Source organism: Coloeus monedula (genome assembly GCF_965178545.1).
Source record: "Coloeus monedula genome assembly, chromosome: 7".
Classification (NCBI taxonomy): domain Eukaryota; kingdom Metazoa; phylum Chordata; class Aves; order Passeriformes; family Corvidae; genus Coloeus; species Coloeus monedula.
The window spans coordinates 20,476,251-20,497,504 of record NC_138787.1 but is presented as its reverse complement, the minus strand read 5'-3'; the positions used below and the strand labels follow the sequence as shown (position 1 = coordinate 20,497,504).

General features: G+C 36.9%; 1 protein-coding gene across 1 annotated transcript in view; it reads left to right on the top strand.

Moving 5' to 3' along the window:
• MYO3B (myosin IIIB) overlaps positions 1 to 21,254 on the top strand; it is a gene marked incomplete at both ends in the record, with an annotated part of 202,185 nt that overhangs the window by 116,474 nt on the left and 64,457 nt on the right. Inside the window, 4 exons of the mRNA XM_082285588.1 lie at positions 5,062 to 5,141; positions 8,185 to 8,205; positions 9,204 to 9,281; positions 11,131 to 11,336. Coding sequence (XP_082141714.1) covers positions 5,062 to 5,141; positions 8,185 to 8,205; positions 9,204 to 9,281; positions 11,131 to 11,336 — 385 coding nt within the window. The remainder of the gene's footprint in view (positions 1 to 5,061; positions 5,142 to 8,184; positions 8,206 to 9,203; positions 9,282 to 11,130; positions 11,337 to 21,254) is intronic.

The window sequence follows — 21,254 nt, the reverse complement described above, 5'->3', positions numbered from 1 at the left end:
CTGTCAGTGTCTTAGTTGCCTTCCATTCTACAAGAAGCCAACTAACCTACTGTGTTAAAACAATACTTAAACATAGCAGTGATGATGCTTACAAGTGAAGTTTTATTTGTTGCTGTAGACATGATGCTGTGTGTTTGCCAGTGTGTGCCTTCTAATGTGGGAAATGACCACTGAAGTGTCTGCAATGTGTGCAGTAGAAAGCATAACAGCACTGAACTTATACTCAGGTTCTCCAATCCCAGTCTAGCAATGTAAAGTTTTTAAGTATCTGCAAATATGATTGATGTCTACTTCAGGCCAAAAAGACTAAAGAAATCCTTAATCTAATAGAGAGTCAGTGTCAGAATTCCTCAGTTCACTATGGCTTGAATTTTTCATTTAAAATAATCTGGGCCAAAAACATGCATATTTTTGCTTCTGAAGCAAATATTCATAATTAGATTATTCCCAAGTGGGCTTCACTATTACTAAGGTTTTATGTTGATCAGATTCTGTTTGGTAATATGTATCTGATTTTGGAAATACTATTTCTTGGTTTTATTTAGAATAGAAAGTAAAGTAATTCTCCTTCCAGAAGAAGCAGTAGTTGAGGTCTATCTGTATTGATAGTTGTGCTCAACAGACAGTATTTTTATAAATACATTCTTGTGTAAAATGTGTAGTATATGATAAAATTGGATTCTTAGCTTTTTTATTGCACAAGATTAGCTTAAAGGACTTCAATAGCTCAAAAGAATAGAGTTTTGATAGTCAGTGACCAGATTCAAATTAGTACCCAATAAAAAAAGTACATGTATTCATTTGTAGTTGAGCTAAAAGCTTAGTCTTACAGTAGATGAAAATGCATTACAGAGATAAGCAGTCGACTTCCTTTGGCTGGATAAAATGTACTGAAAGGAAAGACAGAGAAGAATCTGTGCATGTCAAAGACACTGTCTGGCCCTGTACCTCTTCTGGAGTGTGAGTGCTTAGCTGTGATTAGAAGTCATGTCAATGAAATGTGAATGCATTGTAGCATTTCTGACCATATTATACTGTATCTACATGGTGTTTGAAGTAACCCCTCTTTATCTGAACCAGAAGCATGAAAGAAATTAATAAAACATATGAGGATAAGGAAAGAGCCTGTATTTACCCTCTATATAATAGTAATATCCCTGGTACGACATGTACAGTAAGGTGACATTGTCATTAGGCTTTTTCTCTGTAGGTCATTTGCTCTTCACAAACTGGATGTTCTATCAAAGCTTAATGTATTTCTTACCTGGCATGCTCTTACTTTGGGAGGAATGATCTATTGCAGACATAACCAAAATGAGGTTATAAATACAGTGCTGATATTGCTAATATTTGCTTGATACTCCTTACAGAACCCATCACCTAAGAATAAATGAAGCACAGACAAACCATAGTTAACATCAGAACATCCAGTCAGAGAGTGTACTTTTCCTAATTAGTACATAAAGTCAACAGCTGGACAAATAATTAATTCAGCCAGATCACACAGTGAGTAACTACCAGGGATGCAAATGAGAAGCCAGGAATGCTGACTAGTCCTTTTTGAGATCTGGAGACCACTTCCAAAGTCCAGCTTGAAAAAACAAAACCACATTTCTTCTTCGTGTGTGATGTAAATACTTACAAAACTTCTCCTGCCTGGCTTTGCATAATAGATGAGATGCAGTTCTTTGATAATGTGGTCTTTCTCACCTAGCTGAAATGAGGCATCAGTGAAGAATATGTTTGCAGAGATGTGAGATCTTCTAAACAGATTCAAGTCAAAGGGAGGTTTGCTGAGCATTGACCCTGAGCTTAGCCAGTGAGTGCATAATTTTGTGCTGCTACTTCTTCTTCCATTGGAAATTCTAAGAGCATTTCACAAACTTTAATGACTGAAACTTCTCAAAGCATTAAAGTCATTCTCAACTTCATTGAACAGAGGAAAAAAAGAGAAACATTAGCTCTGACTGACTCCTTCACTGGCACAATGAATCCCAGAGACCTTAGTCTCTGATCCAGACGCATAGGTAGGAGCCTTAATTGTTCAGATGAGCAATCCCATTGAACTGAAGTGCATGTGAGTAAAATTAAACATGTACATGTTTAAAATATTAATCCTAACTTTAACCATTAGCTTCTCTCCCCTCCCTCAGAAAAAACCCCAAAACCTAAGACAATTTTGAGAGGGTTTAGTATCACTTAATTGGTCCATTTAATGGACTTGGATTAAATGTAGGTAGCATTTGGTCTACAGGGATATCATTTGTATTTTCTTTAAAGTTTTGACCATATAATTAGCATGAAGCTAGACTTCTGAAAGGCACAGTGCAATCTTTCAACCTTTAACCAGTTTAACCTTTCAAGGAACCCATGGCAGTTCAAGCTGGTGATGTTATTATCTAAAAGCATTTGTTCTTCAAATATTGATGCTTTTCACAAAGTGGAATAACATTTAATTATTTTTGATGTGTTAAGGTGTAAGTTACCTTGTAAATGAAAATCAAATGCAGGGATAGGTACCAAATTTTACTGCCTGTGAACACCATGCTAACCCTGGGTGAAACATTCCTTATTACATAGACTAACTTTCAAACCACATTTATTCTGTTCATTAATTTTAATGGCTGAGACATGTTAAAGATTGATAGTTATTTTTCCTCAGCATGAGCTACATGAGATGAGTAATTCAGAAACTTTTGTTGAAGCATCATTTTGTGTTTCAGCTGAAAAAGAAAATCCTAGTAATATTTTTTCCATGGATTCAATCTAACGCTACAAGTAATTACATAGGAATTCATCTGACACATGAAATAAGCTCTGGTAAGAATCCATTCCTAGAAGGAAGTAATTGCTGAACAAAGGCATGATAGGTAAAGTGTTTCTTTTTTTAAGTGGGACCTGAACACCTTGGGGGTTTTTTGTTTGTGAAATCATTAAAGATTTTTGATTAATGGAAAGGTTTGTTTATTTTCTTGGCTTACCAGATCAGAAATGTTTAGTTTTAGTTTTGCATGAAAAACTAAAGGAAACCTCCAGGGTATTAATGATGAACCCTAGAAACCTAATGCCAGCAGTGAGTGTGGTGAACCTTGAGCAGCTGTAGAACCATTCTAAATTTTATTTGATTATTACAGTTTTTTAAGTTGTTACAAAATACAACAAAATTTTAGTAATTTTAAACGGTCTGATTCAAAGTCATTTCTTCTCCCAACTCCCCTCTTTTATCACATGTTGTGTTGCCAGTTCTTCAGTGCAAGGCTTTCAAGCTTTAGACTTGCTAATCTGAAACCTAGCCAAAACCAACCTTTCCAAGCTATTTTAGCCAAAAAAGGCCCAGAAGAGTAATTTCTAACATACAAAAATAGCAAAATTGCAACTAGGAGAAAAATTATTTCACCATCTACTTGTTCATTAAAGTCCTCATTTTAACTTGGAGAGATACATGTATTTACAGTATGTGCCATGTATGTACATAGATATTCAAGATTTCCCAAAGAGTTGTGCTTCTCTTTAACACACACAGTATAACAGCCAAAGCAGTTTCCAGAGTAGTGGACATACCTTGTGTTCTGGACCGTGATTTAGACTGTCAGGTAACATATGATGTTAGATCTGCAAATGACATGCCAGTTTTGCAGCATTGTGTCAATACCAGTGCCAGCAGCTTAAAAGATAAATACTTCTTTAAATTAATTCAGAATGTTCAAATGAAGAAAGCTGTGTTTGAGTGCTGGCCCACAGATTGTTTTCAGGGGTTTCGTATTTTTCTTTCTCGGAGGAAGGTAAGAGCAAAAGTTCCTTTCAGTGTTGCAGTGGACACTACATTTTCTCTGCTCTCTTAGGGAATTATTACCAGTGATTGGTTTTCTTTACCAGCGATTTCATGTTCTTGGTTTTCGTTTTTCCAATCGTGCCTCCTTACTAGTTATGTAATACATAGTTTAGCAAAACTGTGAAGACTGTTTAGAGTTACTGCCTTTCTGTAAAGCAAACAGCTAAACATTGGAGTTGATGCAAACAAGTCATTTAGCATCTGAAAGAAGTGTTAACACTTTATTTACATTTAAATTAAAATAGACACTTATTTATGTGTTCTGGTTCTGAAAGGTGTGTGGTACATCTGCAGAGGCCTATTGTTTATTCATGCTGTAAATCCTTTGAAATGTGTTAAAATGCTTCCCACTCATTATAAAAATCCTGCCACCCATGGATTAGGGCTTTGATGTCACCAATCCTGCTTCAAAGGGTTCTTTCAATGCTATTAATCACAGTTTAGCCTCTGAAGATATAGCCAGAGAAAACATTTGGACATCTTGTGCTAGACTTGCTAAAACTTGAAATATACAGAGTGTCTTGCATATGCAAGTCCGATATCACTTCCTCTCTCTTCTCCTAGCCTTTGTTTTGAAAAGCTATTTTGTGATGACTTTGGCTTTCTACAAGTACAGAAGAAAAAGTTTAGGACACATCATACTTTACATTTTGAAAAAGGCACCAGTCTTTTGCTTGACACCACAATATATTTTTGCCTGAGAAATTGAGTCAGTCTTTAAAAACCCTGAGTTACTATAAGATTGAGGATTGTATGTCAAAAGTTCAAAAAATGATGCAGTCTTATCATTTTCTCATCTCTCTCATTAGTTTTTGAGTTTAAGATACTGTCTTAATGCTTGAGTATCCACGTGATTTCATAGAAACAGGATTGTTTCTGTAGTCTTTTTGCTCTCTGAAATCTCTCAATGGGTCACAGAGAAATTGATTACTAGTGATTGAGCTGTATGCCTTTGTGCTGTCGTTGTTTTCATCAGCTCAGTAGCTAAGGTCAGTGGCATACCACCTTATCACTGACATTTTCCTCCCCTCTAAATCAACACTGCACTCTGTCATGCCCGTGCTGAATGCTCTGCAGGCACAATTGGTAATGAGAGGGGTGTGGAAGAAGTGTGATGGTGTCTGCTATTTTTAGTACTATTGTACAGACTGATTTTACACCATACAAATTTTTCCCTTCTAAGCTTTTTGAATAGTTTTTGCAGTATAAATTTCTTTCTTTTTGAACAGGTAATTTGGCACAAGCAAGAGCCAGAGTGACAGCAGCATCTCGGTCTTTGCCTCCGCAGCTCAGTGCTGGGCGTATCAAGGTTAGTAGTGTTCCCTTTGAATACAGGCAGTTGTTTATAAAATATTAGTGAGACTGTGTACACAATACTTAGCTGATGTGGGTATATAGCGAGGTTCTTACCAAGTAAGGGCCTTCTTTTACTATCAGTAACATACACCTTGTCTTGGAGTATGGTTTCCAGTTTTAATGATGAACTTATTACAGAATTCAGTGAAGAATCAATTTACTACTGATTAATCTTTAAACCTTTGGACTGAAATCTCAGTTACATTGATATTAATAGTCCTCTTTGTTTCAATGGGGTCAAGGTTTTCCTCTGACAATTTTGACCTAGAAAGAGGTCTTACTTGGTAAAATTTCAATAGTGTATTTAACAGTATAAAAGGCAAAATAAAATTTACAAAAAAAAAAATCTATTTCTTTTTTTATTTAACTTTGAAGTGAAAAACTAGGAAATATTTGTGACTGGTAGATAACTGGAAAAGAATGACTCATCAAAATCACTATTCTCTAAAAAGAACTGTAGAATTTAAATGCTGCTGAATTTTGCCATGAAAGTATGTGGCTTAACTGCAAGATGGGATAACTTTATGGCAATTAGTAGGATTACAACTGAGTACACTTAATTTGTGAGGAAGCCTCTTGTCCCTTGAAGCTGATGGTATGAACACCCCTTCCCTACTTCCTAAGTAGTACTTGTTAGAGTTAGCGTATTTAAGGTTTGGGGTTTGGGGTTTTTTGCCTTCAAAGCAAACAGCAATAAATTTTAAAAACAAGTGTGGTAACAGCAACTGTTCGAAAGTCTACAAAATTTTATGTTCTGGGTTTTCTATTTCTTCTTATTATCTTCTGGTATTTGGAGCTCATGCTCAAACATCAGTGTGGTTATTTATGTCATCCAGATGTCTGTATCCTTCACTGTACCTGCAAATACAGATGTGGATTTCAGACTATTATTTCCTGTCTGGTGTAAATACTTTTGGTGCTGAAGGGTGGCCTTTCCAATTTTCTTGTGTTACATACACATTTTCTTCCACATCCAGCTGTATTCAGCCCAAGCTTTCTAAGCATGCATTTTATTGATACAGCAGGAATGTAATAGAGCAGTTTGCTTCTAGAGCTTTACTAAACAGAATAAGTTAATAAGTACTCTTTAAAAGGAGTACATTTTAAAAGGAGCTAAAAGAAAAGACGTGTAAGTGCAACACTATTCAGAAAATGTTAATTTAAATACTTTCTAGATAAATCACTATTTCTTAGAATTTTATAAAGCACCTAATTAAAAGAACTTCAGGAAATGTATTTTAAATTATTTCAAAATTTGTTTTAAAAAATCCAAATGTAATGATTTTGTTTGGAAGTTTGGAAATTTTTTATCATTATTTAATTTAAGAGGGTTTTTTGCTTAACATATTTTTTTTTTTACAGTATTTCATACCATGCCAGCAGCAGGTCAATATGTGGAAAGTCATCATTTTGAGTGACTTCATAAGGCGACATGATGTCATAAATTGTTCTTTTAATATTGTTTCAAAACTATTAAAAACTATCTTTTTAGTGATGAAACAGTTTGACTTTTGTAGGTCAGGCTGTTTTCCATTACAGTTGTAATTATATAAATTCATTTTGTAAATCACTACAGCTGTCATGTAAAAGTGTGACTTAACAGTTGAAATATCTTCATTTTTGTTTAAAAAGAGTAGCTAGTGATTTAAAATACAAGATATCATGGCATTCTTATTCTTATATCATGACATTCTTATTATGTTCTGTCATTTTCTAGCAAGCCAGTTGTGAGAAAGACTTTTGTCTGTTGTACATGAGGTTGTTGCCCTACTATAACATTTTGTGGCTTCATAGACAAGCGATGTTGTAAATTTATGAGAGACAAAACTTCTAAAAAGTCTTACAAGAAAATCACCCTAGCTGCAGGGTCTATCAGAATTTTTCTAATGAAAACTTCAAATGTTTCTTGTCAAAAAGATTTGGAAACTAATTCTAGTTCTTACATATTGCACAGATCTGAATTTACAACTTCATTCATAGGAAAAGAAATCTAACAATACTGCTTTTAGCCTAGTTTTCTGAGAAAAAGTGTTTTACATCTCCTCCGTGAGTCTTTCTGTGCATTCATTCCCTTTCCCCCCATGAAAAAAACTCAAACCAAAAGAAAACTCTTTTGAATTCAGCAACCTGTTGTAAACCCTGTTTGATATTGTGGCAGTCCCAAGATGGTAAGATTCTACAGGTCTGGTGGAAATAAGTAGCTGTAGAAAGGAGATGATACGCCCTTTACTGACCAGCAGATATTTGAGATATGAGAGGTTGTGAGTGCTCAATCTCCAACAACAATATCACTGTGTATTTGCTTTTCTAGACACAGAAGACTCCTATTTAGAACCTCAAATTCATTGGCGTTTGGGCTCAGATCAGTCCTCAAACTATTTGCTTTTGTTCTTGATTTGATGTCATTTATAATTAAATCGTGTGTCTTTTAGTATTAAATATTACCAGTGATTCTGAACTTACTGTCAGTGTTCGCTGTTATGGCTTTTGTCTTCTACCTGCCATTTACTAGAGATTTAGATAACAATCCTCAGAAACTAGGTGTCTTGCCAAGATAATCTTGAAATATTCCCATATCCTTCCCCATGGAAATGCCTGCTGTTTTGATTAGGTCATTGATATTTACTTTGTCAGATAACCTCATAAGATGTTTGATGTTACCTGGGCTGATAAGGCGTTTTTCCTGGAATATATTATAGAGTGTTCTGTTAACAAACTGCATCTCTCTTTTTTTATTATTTTTTATTTCTTTTTTTCGTGTGTTTGTTTGAGATGTGTACCAATGCATGTATACCACTCTGGGCCAGAACATCACAGATTACAAAAGCATACTAAAATTTTTATGGTCACCTTTATTGAACTCTGTCTGCATTTGTGCCATCTGTGTTCTGAATCTTGACCTCACTAGTTTTCTTTTGATTTCTTCCCCAACATGAAATCCATTTTTTTGATCTATTATTACTTAGTGCTTCATTTCCTTTATATTTTGCATGCAGTCTCCTAAATATCTCCTGAAGGTAAGAGTCTTAGTTACTTTCTTGAGAACTGTAATCTTTCAGCAATTATTTTAGTGTTCAGAAGTGTGTTCTTAAGTCAGTGAGTGTTGGAAGTGATTGTATGGAGCAAAGTCTGGGAAGTATAGCACAGGTGCTGACAACAGCATTATCTGGTTTATACAAATGCCACCTGGTCAGAGCAGATGGTAAACTGCCACAAAGCAAGTGAATGCTAAAATGCTGTTAATGCTCCATGAAAACAGGATGCTGGTTAATTTTCTTTAATTTTGTTGAGCTGTAATGCAGCAACACAATCTGCTTGTTATGGGTAACCACAGTTACACTCATTCATAAATTCTGGTTTCATTTTGATAAGAACAGCTGTACTAACAATATAACTAAAACCTGCAAGGAGCAGTATGTTCATTGTCCATGTATGTCCTCTAAAAATAACTCTCCTGCAATGCTGAAAAAGTGGTAGGCTATGGCAGTTCAACAGGATTGCTGAAATTCTTGGTATCAAAATGGCAATACAAAATAATTAATAGTAACCATAGCAGGAGAAGGGAGCAGACTTATACGTTGTGAGACTACCGACTTTGTTTGCCACTCATTATCCTACAATAATTTTTCCATATGTGAGCAAAATGAGGCTGTTCAATTTATTTCCTGGCCTGTTGGAGTTCATTGTAGTGGCAATAACAGGAATACTTTTTAGACATCAGTTCCTAAGGTATTGCAACCTGACAGCTGTTTCATTGGCTGAGTGTTATACTGTCATAAGTCTGGAGTGCTCTTGCACTATCAAAAAAAATTCAGAATGCTTACACATCTCTCCAAAATTTTTGTGTGTCCTGCATCTGTTGGAAGCTGGCCTTGCTATCTCTCATAAACTATTCTGAAGTACTCACGCCTGAAGGAATGACTGTAAGAAAAACTGAACCCAGCTTTCATGGGCAAGGCGGGGTGGGTCTGCAGTGTTTCTGGAACAATCCTAACATCAGAGTTTTGTCTTCCAGGTTGACACAATGGAAGTTATGCGGCATCCTGAGGAAACAACTAACATGAAGCGGCAAACTATGGCTTCCTATTTTAGGGTACAAAAATTAAAATGAAAAGAAGCATTTTGATAATAAGAACAATAGATATAGCTAAAATATTTGTGGGGTTGTTAGATCAAAGAGAAATATAGGAGAATTTTTTTATTCTGTCACGAGGCTTTTGTAGATTCATAAACTTCTTTTTGCTTCTTATCTCTGTTTTCTCATACTTGTATTTTTACAATTTCACAGAGTATGTTGATAACAGAATCTAGATCCTAGACTATTCTCCATCTACAATGCTAGAGGTCTAGAACAGGTCTTGTTGTAAACAGAACACTAATTTTGTGCAAATAAAATAGATGTTATCACTAAGGTCTTCATATTTTTTCACAAGCTGAGGCATACATACCTTTAAAGATTAAGATTTTTCATTTGTGCTAATAAGTAAATCCATCTTTCGGAAGTGCTGTTATAAATCATACGGATTGCCGTTTTAATGGTAGCAATCCTGTCAGAGGTAATGCATATTCTGCATGTGTGTTTAAATCAAACAGGCAAGGAAAGGGCATCAAGAATGTTGGAACTGGAAGCTTGGGAGTTAAGAAAGTGCTAGTCCAAGCAGTGCAGCATTGTCCAAGACACTTGGTTACTGTTTTTTTCTTGCAGTCATTGCAAAGTGGAAAAGTTTTCAGCAGCTGGCTCTTGGGCTGCACCTGTGCCATGCAGAATAGGGAAGTTCACGAAGTTGTGCTAGCCAGTGTGAGTCAAAGCTTCCTGCTATGTAGGAGTACCTGTTCAATTTGTCTTGTAAAATAGTGTAAGGAAGGGCATAGAGGAAGCTGGTGTGTACTGAGATGTTGCCCCAGTGCGGAGAGTACAAGGACACACATTCAGACTTGTCATGCACGTGTGCACTTAGAGTGTTCTTGCACACAAATGCCAGCTCAGTAGGAACTGTAAAAAGGAAAAAAAAAAGTAACGGGGGAATGACTGTGGAAGTACACCATAATACACATGCAACCTGCAGCAAGGTGATGATAATCAGCTTGGAATTGTACATGGTTTTGACACACATATGGGTATATGAGATTGAGCATAATTGGTAACACATACTTGTCATGCAACAGCTTAATGATGTGAGTATAGAGCAGAAGTACCAGTATTTGGAGGAGTCAATGGAAAAAAAGATATATATGATCTGATCAAACATTTTTCATTTTAGTTTAAAATGCAATGGAGTAAATTGTTTTCTGTATCCAGGGTGGATAGGAAACAAAGTAATGGACCTACATTTCAGTGGGAAGATTTATGTTAGATGCTAAGAACTTTATGAATAGTCATAATAATATAGCAGTTCAACAGATTTCTGGGGAGACTGCAGTTTATATTCTCAGTGATTCTGAAAAATGAATGTAACAGAGATGTACTTGAAATGTTAAAGATACATCTAGTGTTCTCTGTGGACAGAGCACTGAACTTAGGACTTCTTGCAACCTTTTCCCCATGATTTGCTGTGAATTTCAGTGATTGTTTCACAGTAAAGTTTGTGTTTCTGTTGGGGATGTTTGATCAGTCAAATGTGTCTACAGTAGAACTATAGTTAGGACTTTTTTTTTTTTTTAATTGAACCTTGCTCAACTATGGAAATGTGATAAAAGGAGATATGAAGAGAAAGGTGTAAGAAGATTCAGAATATTTAATTTTTTTTCCAACTAAAAATTTTTAATAGGTTCCACATTTCAGCTGAAATCTTAAAAATTAATAAAAAGGCAATGGAGATTAACATTACAGATTAAAATATAATCAAGCATTACAAACTGTTTACAAATATGTATCTCCTGCTTAAGTATTTACCTTGCAGTTTTTTGTCAAGTGTGTGCATCTTTTTAATTTTCCTCACTAGTATTCCCTCATGGATCTTTTATCCAAAATGGTTGTTGGACAGCCTCACTTTATCCGCTGCATTAAACCTAATGATGATCGTGAAGCACTGATGTTTTCTCATGAGAGAGTTCTACTGCAGCTACGATATACTGGAATTCTGGAAACTGTCAAAATACGTCAGAAAGGGTATTCTCATCGCATCCTTTTTGAAGAGTTTGTAAAAAGGTAAGACTTGTGTAATAGGGCTGTTTTTCTAATATTCCATTCAGTAAGGTATATACTATCTTTAGGTACAGAAAGTCCTACAAACATTGTTCATAGTTGTGTGGTCCTGAATCTCTAATGAGGGCAGAGGCTTCCAGAGATAAAAACTACAAACAATATCTGATCTCTAATGGAGACCAGTCAGTGTGAAGCCAAGAGAGAACACAAGTAGCAAGCCTGTCCCCATAGTTCCCTCTTTAGAGGCAACAAGTGGAAATTATGCATCCTCCTCAGATAATTCAAGGATTTTGGAAGGTTGGTAACCTTCAGCCATCATATGAAGAATGTGCACATGTTTAAGAATGAACTAATATAAAAGCTTCAGATTTAGCTTTGCAGAGTCATTTATCTATAGATGTCATGAATTATAATCAGATCTCTGTTCACCCTAACCCTTCTCATAGCTACTCTTAATGGCTTTAATACATATTCTCAATCTTAAAAAGTTATAAATCTGATTCAGGAAATGCTATCATCTTTATGATGGCTATATGACTATATGATAATTATGGTTTTCTCTATATTTTAAATGTGGGCTTGTGTAGTATTTACTGGTTTTCAGTGTGTAGGATTGGTAATTCAACAATGAGCAGAAGCACTACCATTAACCATTTAGGTAATAGTACAAACAAGTAGTGAATGGTTAAAGCAACCATGTTGTGATATTTTTTGAACTGGAGGTGGCTCATCCAGACAATATAGAATTAATGAATCTACTGAAAGCAAGTCATTAGTCTCACTTCAGTGCCTGGTAAAGTTAGGGACAAGATTATTCTGGGATGTACTGAAAAACACCTGAAAGACAATGCAGTCATTGGTCACAGCCAGCACAGCTTCATGAGAGGAAAGTCCTGCTTATCAAACCTGATTTCCTTTCATAACAAAGTAACCCACCTAGCTGACCAAGGGAAGCCAATTGATGTAATCTTTTTGGATTTCAGTAAAGTTGTTGATACTGTCTCTCACAGTATCCTTCTGGACAAAATGTCCAGCACACAGCTGGATAAACATGTCATGCTGTGGGTGAGTAACTGGTTCACAATTTGGGCACAAAAGGTTATAGTGAATGGGGTGACCTCAGACTGGTGTCCAGTCACTAATGGGGTTCCACAGGGTTCCATCCTCAGCCCTGTGCTCCTCAACGTCCTCGTAAATGGCTTGGATGCAGGCTGGAAGTGATACTAAGCAAGTTCACAGATGATGCAAAACTGGGAGGAGCTGTTGACTCCCTCAAAGGCAGGGAGACCCTGCAGAGAGACCTCAGCAGATTAGAGGGCTGGGCAACCACCAACCATGTAAAGTTCAGCAAGGGAAGTGCCAGGTTCTGCACCTGGGATTGGGCACCCCTGCATGTACAGACAGAATGCATGGGGAATGCTGGAGAGCAGTGCCACAGAGAGGGACCTGGGGGTCCTGGTCAATGGTGAGTTGAACATGAGTCAGCAGTGCCCTGGCAGCCGGGAGGGTCAGCCGTGTCCTGGGGGCACCGGGCACAGCATCGCCAGCCAGGCAAGGGAGGGGTTGTCCCGCTCTGCTCTGCACTGGGGCGGCCTCACCTCGAGTGCTGGGGGCACTTTTGGGTACCACAGTGTAAGGTAACAAACTATAGAGAAGCGTCCAAAGAATCACAACAGAGCTGGTGAAGGGCCTTGAGGGGGAGCCGTATGAGGAGCGGCTGAGGCCGCTTGGTCTTTCAGCCTGGAGAAGAGGAGACCGAGGGGAGACCTCACTGCAGTTACAGCTTCCTTGTGAGGGGAAGAGGAGGAGCAGCACTGATCTCTTCTCTGTGGTGACCAGTGACAGGACCCGAGGGAAGGGCCTGAAGTTGTGCCAGGGGAAGCTGAAGCTGGGTATCAGGAAAAGGTTCTTTACCCAAAGGGTGGTCAGGCACTGGGACAGGCTCCCCATGGAAGTGGTCACAGCACCAAGCCTGACCGAGTTCAAGAAGCATTTGGACAATGCTCTCAGGCACATGGTGTGACTCTTGGGGATGGTGCTCAGGAGGGCCATGAGCTGGACCTTATGATCCTTGTGGGTCCCTTCCAACTCAGCATATTCTATGATTCTGTAATATGATGCTAAAGGGAAAACAGTTTCACAGTCCTTTCTAAAATGCAGAGATGGCATAGGTTTATGCTTGTAAACCAGTCCCTTGGGCTTGGAAATCTGCAGTCCATGCATTTAGACATCTTGAATGATAAACCAGAGCTTAATCAATAAATTCTGAAAAATTGTTAACTTTTCTGATTTATAATATATTAGTACACCAAATGAATATGTAATAGGAAAACACTACAGATTATATAACCCAGGAAGGATAACTAATGTGTTTGTTTGTCCATCAAGGCAATTTAATTTTCAGACATGATCTTTACCGACTTTTTTTTGTGTTATATGACTAATTTTAGTAAGGTCACACCATTCTAAAGCACATTTAACAGATTAATTTTTGTGATCATAAACATATCTTTGCAACATCCTGAAGAGGCTGAAAGCAGAATTATTAACCTTAAGTTTTATTCAATTTACACGTAAGTGAACTAAGATTAGCTCCATGGAAATTAGTGTAAATTGAGAGGAAATTAAGCCTTCTCTTATCAGGAGATCCTTTTCGTTCAAAAATATGCTGAATTTGAGTACAAACTTGAAAAGTAATGGTAATAAAAACAGCACTGACTGTAATTTTCCATTCCTGCAGATAAGAGCAAGTTGTGGTTAACATCTTGTCAATTACTCCCCAAGTTTTTAGTCTAACTTGATGTAATTTGTTAAGGAAAGAAAGTCAGCTCAAAAAGGAAAGGAGAGGGGAGTAGATTTAGCAATTTCCATAACAGCAAAGAAGAATTCTTGGAGTTCAGAATATAAGTGGGGGCAGGAAAGGGGATGTTCTTGCTCCTTTGTTCAGCTCATGCTTTATTTAAAAAAAAATTCTATTTTCTTGCTATTGCAAATAAAATCAAACAATGCTTTAAAAAGCTATCAGTGAAACAAGAAACATTTTTCTTCAACTTACAGCTACGACTAGTCAAGTGTTTTTAGGAGCTAAGTAGTTGAATACATAAAAATGTTTGAGAAAACAGGTCAAATGCTAAACAGATTGGCACTTCTTTGTTCATAATCAAAAAGACATTAGGCAAGTATGAGGCAGAGTTTCAAAATGTCAGTAAATGTAAGGATATCAAAGATTTTTTAAGCCAGCAAGTTAATTGGTATTTTGATCCTTTTGAGCAACTGAACAACAAAATGGATGAGCCAGCATTTTTTCTCCCTTGATGTTATTAAACAAATAGGTGTGCTTCTTATCTGCCTGTTCAATAATGCTGTTTTGTAAACTCTTAGCAGGAAATATGAGGACAAAACAATCAAAGGCAGGGAACAGACCCATTCAGAGTTTATCAGGTGGGAGGTAAACAAAAGATAAAGCTCTGTCTAATGTTACTCTCTACTGTCTTCTGTTTTCATGTAGAGCAGATTATTTGCAAACCTGGATGTAGTTTATTGGGTTAAAAAACAGATGGTGAGGAGAGGACTCATTCACACAATGTTTCTTCAGCCACATGTATTATCATCTGTTTTATGTATCTAAATATACATATTCTTTTACTTAAAGTGGGAAAATGTAATCTGCAGTCCCCGTAAACACTGTATCCCTGCCAGGTCTTAGACAGTTTGTCTCCCTTCGCCCTGTCTTGCATCCCATGACATCATGCATCTGTCTTATGTTTGCTGTGAAGCAACATGGCCCCCCTTTCAGGCTGGAATCTCAGATTTTAGATGCAGGTTATTAACTTGATCAGTCAACCAGGTGTGCCTGGAATGTGGGGTCACCTGATGACCATGCACTGCATGCCAGGTAAGGGAGGTGTGCTTTCTAGTGGGGACCTGCACTGAAGGTCCCACTGGATGGAACACTTGCTGAGTGCCTGGGCCCTTGGAGCTTCACGTGACATGATGTGGTATGCAGGTGTGTCCTCACCACATACCCTTCTTTGATGGGCATTTACTGTACAGTGAGTTGAAGGATAAGGGACTTGGTAGGCTAATGGTACTAAATGCTGTCATACTTGTAACACCTCATAGGCTCATAGGAATGTGTTGGGAACTTTTGAACAAGTTTCATTTAAGGATTGTCTTTTTTCTTCCCTGCCTGTTTATGGTAGGCATTACAGTTTCTTGTACTGCATTAAGATGCAGGATAAACTTTTACTATAAGCATCACCTATTCCACAGTAGTCAGATGATGTTACTCAGATCATGCACTCATGGCAATACCAGTGCTATTACTGTAACAGTGATCCCAGTGAGGCTGGTTCTGCTTTTTCAATCTCACAGGGCAAATTTGCATAAGATCACTGTTAGTACACCTGGTATACACAGTTTCTAAACCACCAGTGTTACATTTCTCATGATCATACAAAGCCTCATTGACCTTAATAAGTCACATTTTGCATTGAGTGGAGCTAAGAATAAAAACTGGTCAAGCATTACAAAATCCTGTAAAACATATAAAGTAGTAAGTGTTTTCTTCTTTTTAATTCAGTTGTGATACACTTGCTTATTATGCAAAATCAGGGAAGCACTGAATTAAATTAGAAGTCAACAGATTTGCTACAGAGAAAGAATGCTTTCTTTTTAAATGATGCATTTTTAATGCAAGCCTACTTTTAACAGTAAACCTGCACTATACCAGAGTTCATAAGTGATTTCTGGAAATAAAATTTTAACATTGCATGATACCTTGACTTTACTGTTACCCATGGAAATGTTTATTTGTTTCAGTGGTTTTAAGATTTCACCAGATCTGTAGAATGTTCCCATACACTTAAAATATGGCAAACCACTGTACCTTCCATATACACTTTCTAGACTTTTCTCATTCACAGAACACTGGTAAATGGTTGCAGAATGGAGATGATAGGAAAAGTTTAGGAGTGGAAAGTCTGCTAGCTGCTTATGGATAATATATGCAGACTGGACCAAATTGTGCTTTTCTGAGAGTATTTCTGTGATTCTGTATTTGTCTGATGATTTACAGTGTAAGTGCTAGGTATCTGTTACTGAGTTTCAAGAGTATGTTAGATGTTGTATAATTTTTATGTACTTTTTTAAATTTATACTCTTAATATAGAGTCAAATGTAATTATTTTTGTGAATTCAGATTTGAAAGTTTCTGAAAGAGGTGAAATACAACCAATACAAGTTACAGATTTTTGGAAGTTATTTTACAACTCTTCTAGTCCTAAAAAAAGTGTAATTTTTTAAAACTTTACAGTTCCAGGGCTGAGAAGGAACAAATGGTTTTGTGATGTTGAGAATCTTCCTACTGTTGCTTGTGGTCTGGCTAGAAAGGGATTTTGCACCTCATGCTTTTCACATATCATTATCATTATCCACCTCAGGCCATTATATTTTAGTACAAAGATTTGTTTTAAAGAGAAAAAGGGTTAACCATTACTGTTTTGAGTTAGTTATGTAGAATTGATGCAGCCTTTAACTCTGGAATGTGAAGGGAACTTCAGTAAGAGACACTGGTATAGTAGTTAATGGTGCTGTTTAAATGCATTTTATTGAATAGTTCCACCGTTTAGCCTTTAGGGAGGGGTGGGAAATTGAACCATTTGTTTACAATCAGTCTATTTAATCTGAAACCACCAACACTATGATGCCTGGTCTCTAAACAGATAGTTAATGTATAGCATCTCTCTGAAGTTTTCCATATCTTAGCATACTTTGATGTCTTTAGCATTTAACCGTACTTCTCCATGTCCTAGCTTTGCAGTCTGAGGTTAAATTCAACTTTTAAAAAATGTTGGTTTATTTCTAATGACTAGTAAGTACAGTTAATCCCCATTTTAATGTATTTTTTTCTGAAATAGTATTCACATCCATGAAGGATAGTATGTATTGCAGAGTAAAAACCACTAGTTAAGAAATACAGAATTCCAGACTTTCATCAGGTTTGAGAAATCAGTTCTTCTGAGGGGAAATTACTTTTCTCTTACTTAGTCTTGCTGCTACTGAAATGTGATTAGTCAAGTACTTTTAGGAAACATGTAGATGAATGTGTGCCATGTGTAGGAAATTTTCAAGCAGGATGTATAACCCAGGAAAATAATATACTTTTGCACAAATATGTGCATGTTTATGAAATAGCACAGGAAGCACCATAAACTATATTTTTAAAAACAGCAATAGAAGTATTGGTTTAATGTAGAAGAACACTGAAATATTCCTGACTGCCACATTTCATGCTGAAATAACAAGTGCAAATATGGAATTAAAAGGGTAGAGTTGTGAAATTTTTATCTCATATGAAAGAAAATGTGATTTCTAGCCCTACTTTCAGAAAATAAGTTTCAGGTTTCTTGGTGATGCGTCGCAAGTAGAGGTAACTCTGTGACCTATGTCTGCACAATAGATTTACATAAGTAGGACAGAGATGAAATTAGACCAGTAAATCAAAATGAACAGTTATAGTTGTGTATACCCCAAAGCTTGTTTTCAGGCATATTCTCTACCATTTCACCATGTACAATATTTTTATGATTTCACCAGATACATTAAGGTGGAACATTTTACCTTCCTCCAAAATTTTCCATAGGGTCCATTGCTGTACAAAGATTTAAAATTAGATAGAACAATTGGATGACTCTGTGTGGCACATGCTGTGCTGCTGTACAATTATCCTGAGCACATCATGTCAAACTACTTGGGCATCTGTAGTTAAGTGATTCAGTCATGAAAACGAAACCAAAGTGTTTACTTGAATATACCCACAAAACACATGGATTTGAGCTTTGGAACACAAATCTAGAGACCTTTTACAGTGCAGAATGCACACTACAAAAGGAGTTCTGGAGAAGAAATAATCAAAAATAAATAGCCAGTCTCATATTGGTAGTCCTTATTTCTGATGAGTACAGTAATTTTTGCCTTACTTTTGATGAGGGAATGGCCTAAAATTGTGTCAGGGGAGGTTTAGATTGGATATCAAGAAAAGGTTCTTTACCCAGAGGGTGGCTGGGCACTGGAAGAGGCTCCCCATGAAAGTAGTCATAGCACCAAACTGGACAGAGTTCAGGAAGTATTTGCCAATGGTTTTGGGCACATGGTCTGACTCTTGGGGATGTCCTGTGCAAGGCCACAAGTTGGACTTGATGATCCTTGTGGGTCCCTTCCAATTCAGAATATTCTGTGATTTAAAGACACAAAAAAAAAGCAACAGTAAGTATATTTAACTGGGTACGGGTGTCTTCCGTGCATTGGTTAGATCAATCAAAATGTTTGGAAAATCGCCATTTAGAGGAAGTTTTTAATAAATATTGGGAGACAATATGTTTACATACAGAAACTGTAGGTATTCCTATGGTTTGTAAAGTTCTTGTTGTTCTGAATAGCTTGCTTTCTTAGACTATAGATAAATTTAAATTTATAAAAACATTGGTTAAAGTAGGATTTTATATAAAAAATAACCATTGTTTTATTTATGTTTTTTTTCGGAGCACCAAGGCAACTACATTCTAGATCATGAAAGAGAAGCTGATGGAGAGGGTACTACACTTGACAAATAGTACTACACTTGACTTGTTTGTCATAAACAAAATGGTACAGTCAGGCAGGTAAACCACACAGCTCAAAATACTTTTTACTCAGATATTTGTCACAAATAAGTCAATTTTTCAGTAAGTGGAATGTCAATGATGAGATAGATTAAAAAATTATGAGATTTCCCTTGAATATTTTATTGCATCAGTGCTATCTAAAAACTGTTTTGTGGTTTTAAAATTCCCATCAATAACATACCTTAAAAGATACATGAACAACCAGTGTCACTCATTTGAATCCTTCCTTCCTTCCTTCCTTCCTTCCTTCCTTCCTTCCTTCCTTCCTTCCTTCCTTCCTTCCTAATTCCTTCCTTCCTTCCTTCCTTCCGAATTCCTTCCTTCCTTCCTTCCGAATTCCTTCCTTCCTTCCTTCCTTCCGAATTCCTTCCTTCCTTCCTTCCTTCCTTCCTTCCTTCCTTCCTTCCTTCCTTCCGAATTCCTTCCTTCCTTCCTTCCTTCCTTCCTTCCTTCCTTCCTTCCTTCCGAATTCCTTCCGAATTCCTTCCTTCCTTCCTTCCGAATTCCTTCCTTCCTTCCTTCCTTCCTTCCTTCCTTCCTTCCTTCCTTCCTTCCTTCCTTCCTTCCTTCCTTCCTTCCTTCCGAATTCCTTCCTTCCTTCCGAATTCCTTCCTTCCTTCCGAATTCCTTCCTTCCTTCCTTCCTTCCGAATTCCTTCCTTCCGAATTCCTTCCGAATTCCTTCCTTCCTTCCTTCCTTCCTTCCTTCCTTCCTTCCTTCCTTCCTTCCTTCCTTCCTTCCTTCCTTCCTTCCTTCCTTCCTTCCTTCCTTCCTTCCTTCCGAATTCCTTCCTTCCTTCCGAATTCCTTCCTTCCGAATTCCTTCCTTCCGAATTCCTTCCTTCCGAATTCCTTCCGAATTCCTTCCGAATTCCTTCCTTCCTTCCTTCCTTCCTTCCTTCCTTCCTTCCTTCCTTCCTTCCTTCCTTCCTTCCTTCCTTCCTTCCTTCCTTCCTTCCTTCCTTCCTTCCTTCCTTCCTTCCTTCCTTCCTTCCTTCCTTCCTTCCTTCCTCCCTCCCTCCCTCCCTCCCTGTCTGCCTCCCATATATACATAACTAACCTATCTGAACAGCAATTTACTATTAGTGTAACTTCCCCCATGTCTCTGTCAACTATCTGTTGAAATTGTATGCTGTCACAAATCATTTGTGATACCTATATTTTAAATCTGAGTTTCTTTAGTGCAACTCAGTACAGTTTGTTTTGTAAAAACTGGCATAATTAACTTCAGTAATAAGGTGGAGGAAATGTACTTTTTTCTTTTAAATACACGGTGTGTCTTCAAACCTACTAAAAGGCATGAGTTGGTGTTTTGAAAGACTGGGCTAAAGAATTTGCAGTATCACATTGTTGAGAAATTCACTGCATTAAAAATAACTCAGTAATACATAATCTCCTATCATTATTCAGTCAGCAGTGTCTCCAGTTGGTGAATATCTGTGTCTGGTCCAGAACTTATTCCAGTGCTTCTCACTTCAGATGTCATTTTGTTCCTGTTTGATCTTTGTTGACTATTTTAGTGGTTCTTTTTTCATTCTTTTGACAACTGGAGCTAATATCTAGAGATTAACTGGATATTTAAAAATCGTATTCTCCTGATTTAAAAAAAAAAAAGGAAAGTCTTGCAGAATTCTATATTTTCTAATTGCTTCTCCATGTTTTCTTCAGTATAAGTTGGGATATTTTCTTGACTCTATGTGGCTCCAGAGGAATCTGTCTTTGAGATTCACTGATCACATTCTTTTCTTCATATTTTAAAGAATATCTGATGGTTTGCTTCCCCATGCTAATAATTAGTACAGTGGTTTGCTCAGCCTGCCGCTTCCTCTCAATCACAATGTCAGAGCAGCACTTTTAGAAGTATAACTTAATACCAAGACAACACATGGCAGTTAGTAAATGAGAGCTGAGGTGACAGTTGCTACCATCTAACAGTGTACTTGTGCTAAAATAACCTTAAATTTATAAACTAACTGGCACATGTTCTTGCTATTACTTAACAGAATTGCAAGTAGGTTTGCTTAAATACTGCAAAACCAGTCTTCATTAATGCATAATGGCTTTACAGGTAGGAAGGGATTGGTTCTTAATTCAGTTGAAACAGGTTTGCATTCCTTTTTCATTAGCTATATGTTATTTAATGTAAGTGTTAGGAGCTGTTCTTTGCAAGGGAACATGGACAAAATAAAAGACAATTTGTTTAAGTATGGGTCTGCTCCAGACTTATAAAATTTATAAAATAAAATCATTCCAGTTAA